General features: G+C 35.5%; 1 protein-coding gene across 1 annotated transcript; it reads left to right on the top strand.

Annotated features, from left to right (window-relative positions):
- Positions 1-686: 686 nt before the first annotated feature.
- LOC131865756 (GRAS family protein RAM1-like) lies at positions 687-1661 on the top strand. Its single transcript, XM_059215368.1, has 2 exons — positions 687-1167; positions 1255-1661. The coding sequence occupies exons 1-2, from the start codon at positions 687-689 to the stop codon at positions 1659-1661; spliced, it is 888 nt and encodes a 295-aa protein (XP_059071351.1).
- The last annotated feature ends 4798 nt before the right edge of the window (positions 1662-6459 follow it).

Here is a 6459-nt window from a genome sequence, read left to right on the forward strand (position 1 = left end):
TTTTTAGTTTAAGAATCTTAAAATTATTTCTGCCGATTTACGATCTATGCTGAATTTGTACATATCTCGTTTGTATTTGGAATGGATCCCCTGTCAATGGAATTGCTCCCCGGTCAATGTCAGATTATTCCTTCATGTCCTTACCCTGTGAGTGAGATGGGCCTGAGCTTATCTAACCATGGACGACACCTTTGAGCTACCGGACCATGAAACGTTTTCCATCGGGGAGGAACTGATAAATAATTAGAAGATGTCAGGGCACTTGAACGAACTTTCTCAAGCAGGGAATTCCCCGACTGTGAATAATATTTCCGTGCCAGGAGAACAATATTGTAATGAGATGCTACCAAATAAAGATATTCTGTCGTCCGAGCAAACCATGAATTGCGAAGGACCTGGGCGCGTAAGTTTATGCGCTAAGGATAGCTCCGATCGAGAGGCTCTGCATCGAGAGGAAGAGACGGGGCTGGAGGAAGAGAAAGGGATGGAATTGATTCAACTTCTGCTAGAGTCTGCACAAACGATAAGCGAGGCGAAATATGATCACGCTGCTGGACTAGTGAGCAAATGCGAAGATTTGTCTTGTCAGATGGGGAATCCCACACAAAGGCTCGGCTATTATATCTCCGACGCCCTGAAGGATAGAATCGAACACGAAGGATAGAATCGAACACGAGAGTCTCGGCATGTTAAACAATGCAGCTAAACCAGTCCTAGATTTTGCCTTCAATATAGAGAGTGAATCTGACAAAAATGAGTTTTGTAGTCTCATTGCTTACTATAATAGAGTTCTGCTCTATGTCAAAGTGATACAGTTCACATCTGTGCAGGCAATCATAGACGTCGTGGGGAATGAGAAGAAAATTCATGTAATTGATCTAGGGATACGAAGTGGGTCGCACTGGACAGTACTGATGGAGTATCTTGCACACAGATCTGTTTCCTCTTCTCTCCCTACGCTTGAGCTTCTCAGAATTACAGCAGTTGGGATGAATGCGGAAGAGCTTAGGAAAACCGGAAAAAGGCTTCATGACCTGGCTAAATCTTATGCGATTCCATTATCTTACAACATGGTGGAGATCGCAAGCATAGAGGAGATTAAGGAAGGTTTATTCACCGTTAAATCTGGTGAGGAGTTGGCAGTTTATGCTCCAGTTGTTCTGAGAAGTTTGTTATATGACCCCGTTCTTATGGACAATATCTTAAGTGTTATCAAATAACTGAGGCCAAGGATAATAGTCAATGTTGAAATAGAAGCGCAGCATAATTCTCCTTCTTTTGCAAATAGATTCAGCGAGGTGCTTTCCCATTACATGGCGTATTTTGATCTTTTGGATGTTACCTTACCAGACAGAATTGATCTTAAGAGGGTGAAGCTTGAAGAAATAATTACTGCAAGTCATATAAGGAATATAATAGTCTATGAGGGGAAGGAGAGGTCCGTTAGGCATGTTAGAACAGATGAGTGGAGGTGCTTGTTCAGAAAAGCTGGGTTCAGAGAAAAGGGCTTCAGCTTTCAAGCTATGTATCAGGCTAGATTGTTATTACGAGAACATGCTTCGGGAGAGTATTATACTCTAGAGGCCGATGGACATGCCATGATTGTAAAGTGGAAAGGAACACCATTATTTGCAATCTCGGCATGGGATGGTATCAAATGAATGATCATTCTGGTTGCTGAAACGAATGTCTCAATATCCTAAATATGATATATTTACTAGAAAGTGTTTGTCGCCCCACTTGCATGAATAAAAGTTAGATTGACCAACTGTTAGAGTTTTCTTTAGTCATTTTAATTCCAAGGGATAATATCCGAGTCCAGGACAATTAGACCTGGAAAACTGTACTACTACAATGGCCTTTAATATAATTGTTATCTCTTCAATTTTCAATTTCATCATTCTTATCAATTGTGTACACTAGTTTTATAATTGCATTCTTTCTATTTATACAATCCAATTTCTAACCTAATTTTTTTATTACCCGAAAAATTTCAATTTATGTTTTATAAAATTTACAATAAATCATTTATACATTCTTTCTATTTTTACCCTCTAATTTCAATCCCTAACCTACAAATTTTATCACCCTAAAACATTCCAATTTATATTTTATACATGATTAAAATTTAAATCATTTGAACAACTAAAATTTAAACAGAGAGACACATATAGAAAACATATATAGAATATTTTTATTACTTATTAGGTGAAATAAGAGGCATGGATATTAGGCTAAACTTGCTCTAATAAGTGTAAATGTAAACCTCATAAATATTATATAATGGCACTGAAATTAACATTGTAAATGTGCCTAGAAGAAGTAATGACATGATGCAAATTACTATGATAGCAATTCTCGCAAACAATTGCGTTTGCAAATTCAAATTCATAGCGGTCAAAACTATGCGGCTTATGTTGTTAGTCGGCAGATTCTGCCTAGAAGTAAAATGTCAGGCGAAAACAAATTAAAATGAGTTTGCTCCATTCGATATGTCGCAGCATCAAACATAGTCATTCGGCAAAGTATTTTATGGTCCGCATCAGGCATAGTAATCCTGGGAAGTATATGCATGGCGTTTTATGCGAGTGGGACCACTTTTCGCCTGCTCAGGATCAATTGCGGTCGGCAGCAAAGATTATGTGAAACGTCTAGACACTCTCTCATACTTCTCTTAGTAAACATAAGAAAATAGATATTATATATATTTAAAAATAATATTTGGCTTTATTGTTATGGTCGTTGGTCAATACTTATGGTGAGTGCAGTATGTTTATAGGCAACTCTTATATAATGTAGTGAAATATAATATTAACTAATCTTTAAAAATACAAATAACACATATATGGAGTTTTTAAAATAAAATGAAGTGGTAGTTTCTTTTTAGCTCAAGAAGAGCTTATCAAAGTGGATATGAATGTGATATATTATAATCAATTTTGAAATCTTGCGATCAAATAAATGAAATAAAATAATTGTTTGAGAATGTAAATTTTTCTTATATTTTTTTATGGTTCTATAATAGACACATCGGATAATTTGAAAAGTGAATCTTAGGTCAACATAAACTAAGTGCAAGAGTTGTGGGAGGTGAATGGTCATCTTCCATTTTTGATTCACCAAGCTTCTACTATCACAAATCGAGCTTAGATTAGTTCTCTCTATCGCTATAGGAGTTCTTTGTTTTCTTTTATCCTCTCTTTCCCAAATTACTATTGATTTTAATTTAATTTTTTTGCACTATTTGATTTCCCTTGTCTTTCTAGGGTTTGGTTTTCCTCCTAGGTAATATTGACTCTACTTCCTTAAAATTTGCGGTATGATCTTTTATTTTATATTTTAAAAGAATTTTTGAATTTCAACTAAGATCATTTTTTATTCTAGCAGATATTCCAGTGCCTAGTTGTGGTGGTGGGCATTTAATTCTTATGCCAATTGCATTAATTCCCTTGAATTGGACAAGCCTTATGGAAGCTTTGAGTAGAGGGGCTTTAATGATATTTGGCTAGACAATTAATGCATTGAATTAAATTAATGCTATTTATGGTGATGGATGGGGATGTTAAACTAGAAATAGAGAAAGTCATTTCAAATTCTACCATTCCTAAACATTCCTAAAACTAAGCACTCAAACTACAGCTACTTGGTGCTCCTTTCTTAGTTGCTATAACATTCAATGTTGTTGATGGACAAATATTCAAGGCTTGGGAAAATCGAATGGGAGATGGAGGAACCATCCAAATTGGAGAGTTTGAAGGACTCATAAAATTTGAAGAAACTCATTTGCATAGTGTTGCTATCTTTTTCTTTGTTTGGACATTGATTTTTTTTGTTTGAAGAAAAATATTTGATAGCTAGATGGCTAATGTGTTGTTTACAAATATTGGAATATGTGTTTCATTCTGTTGCATGCTTCAAAGAGGCCTCTTTCTATTTTTTGTTGTAGCAATGGTATGCAAAAAAGAGTTTTGAAGAAACAACATTGGAATATTGGCCAATCCCTATTTAAGGATATCTCTTGGTCTCCAAAACATAAGTTTGAGGAGGTTGTAGAAAACTTTGCTCCTTGGTTGCTATAATCAAGAATTTTTCCTCCCTCTTTAGAAAATTATTCCCCAAATTTTGAAACCTTTGGGTAATATATTACAATTAGAAGAATCAAGAATTTCTTTTCTCCATTTAAATGCTAGGGTTATAATGTCAATTCTCCCTAGTGTTGATATACTAGATATTATTTTAGTTTAGTTGGCAAATAAATTTGTCTAGTCTAAGGTATGTTTACTCGGAAGTTTGAATCCTTTATTTTTGTGTAGAAAGAATTCCCATGTTAAAAATAATTACCCCATTTTACATTCCAAATGCATTAGTTTCTTCAAAAAAGTTTACTCAAATAACGACTTGGTCCTTGGTAATAGTAATGATATGGTTAATCCTCCTACTAGTGATAATGGCCAATTTGACTCTATTGAAGAAGTTATAATGGTTGAATGTAACCCTAATTCTAATGCTAGTTGCCTTAAAGATTCTCTTGATCTTTAAACAAACAAGTGTTCACCCTCAACACTCTTTTTGATGGTGAAATTTCTATTGTTAAGACCAACCATCCCCTAGAGCCTTCCTTCCAAATTGAACAAGGAATAGAGTAAGGTTGACCAAATTGTGTTTTATGCCCCTCAAAATGCCCAACAATTGGTATTTGATACAATTAAGGCTAGGGCTAAGAAGTTGAGAAATTATGCTACTCCCTACATGTCCTCTTAGCTATTGCTTGAGGGTCCTGCTAAAGATATTAACCCTTTTGAGGATCCAAACAAGGTAGTTTTGGATATTTTTAATCTTTTATTTTTAGTGTTTAGTTTTGAACTAACCATTATAGAAGAGAGAGGTCTTATATAAAAGGATGATAAGTAGAAAAAGATAAATAATGGTAGGTCTAGACATTTTGAAAAAGAGTAGTGAAAAGAAAAATTTCCACATATTTTGATAAATTATATAAGAATTAGAAACTCCACCTCTCATCTTGAATTATGGTATTCAACATTGCTAGGTAGAATGTTATGACACCAACATCCCTTGACAAGAAATATCATGTAAGGTACTTTTGTACAGACAACCCAAATTTGGACCTTCTTTGTCTTCAATAAATTAAGGTGATAGGTTTTCAAAAAGATAATGTCCTTAATTTTTTTTGGAATAAGTCTAAAGCCTTTTCTACCCAACATGATAAGGGTAAAGGTGGTGTTGTTATTTTGTTTTTGATTTGGTAAGAAGTATTTTGAAAGGGCCCAAAAACCCTTGTACAAGGAAGAAAGACATTAAGCCTAATAGAGCAGAACACATCAATCAGAAAAAAAGGAGTAACAACATGGGATTTAACAATGCTCCCAGGACCTACAATGGTATCCAAAGAACCCATAAACCTTCTTGGGTTTTCAAAAGGTACCTAGAACCTTCATATCTATGAACTAACTATCTAGAAAGATAGAAAAGGATGTCAACCAAACCATCTAACTATTGACCCTCTTGGATCACCACGTACATAAGGGGTAGGGAGTTTTCCAAGGTTCCCCAAACCTTCACTAAGGGTTTTGAAATGAAACCCTAAACCAACCAACAACATCTAACTAGGAACATCGAATATAAAATCATCTTTGCACCTGCTAAACTCATCTCCACCTTGATAGGACGGGATCCCACCTCATTATTAGCAATAAAGAAGAAGACAGACCTAAGGTCAAAATAAACAAGCTATAATCCAGCACCTAAGTGGCACTAGTTGAGGGAAGACCACATAGAGCATCCATGATCCTTCCTCCAAAAGAATATCCCCACCTCAATAAGAGATATCCTCACTTCAATAAGGAACAAGAAAGAGAGTATCACAAACCAAATATGCCAAATCCCCCACAAAGTAGCTAGCACACATCCCACCTCAATAGGGGAATCCCTCATCTCTATAGATGCCTTACTAGATGGAGCCTAACCATGAATAGTAGAAGCATAAATGAAGGACAAAGGGATAAATAATACCTAGGAAAACCCTACCTAATCCAAAAACAAACCATGGCCTAAACAGGGCCCATGAAAACTGCCAGCATGCTTTTGGCTGACATGAGGAATAGCTCCAATAGCATACAGAAAACCACAAAAGTAGAGGACACTAAGAACACATGAAATAAAACACTAGCATAAGAAAAATACAAAAATTCCCTTAACAACTCTCACAAGTAAGGCAGAAAACAAAGATCCATGAGCAATCTTCCTCCAACCCAAAACTAAGGAGGACCACCAAGTAGAAATCCCTAAAATCTTTTCCTACAAAACTAAAGATAATAGATGAAGTAGGGGAAACATAGGGTTGAATTCATACCTAAAGTTGAGAGAAGAATAGGTAGCCCATTTCTCAAACAATCACCTCTCAAATGCCACAATCAACTGAGAGATCTATAGAGGAAGCCA

This window comes from Cryptomeria japonica, unplaced genomic scaffold (assembly GCF_030272615.1).
Source record: "Cryptomeria japonica unplaced genomic scaffold, Sugi_1.0 HiC_scaffold_118, whole genome shotgun sequence".
NCBI lineage: Eukaryota > Viridiplantae > Streptophyta > Pinopsida > Cupressales > Cupressaceae > Cryptomeria > Cryptomeria japonica.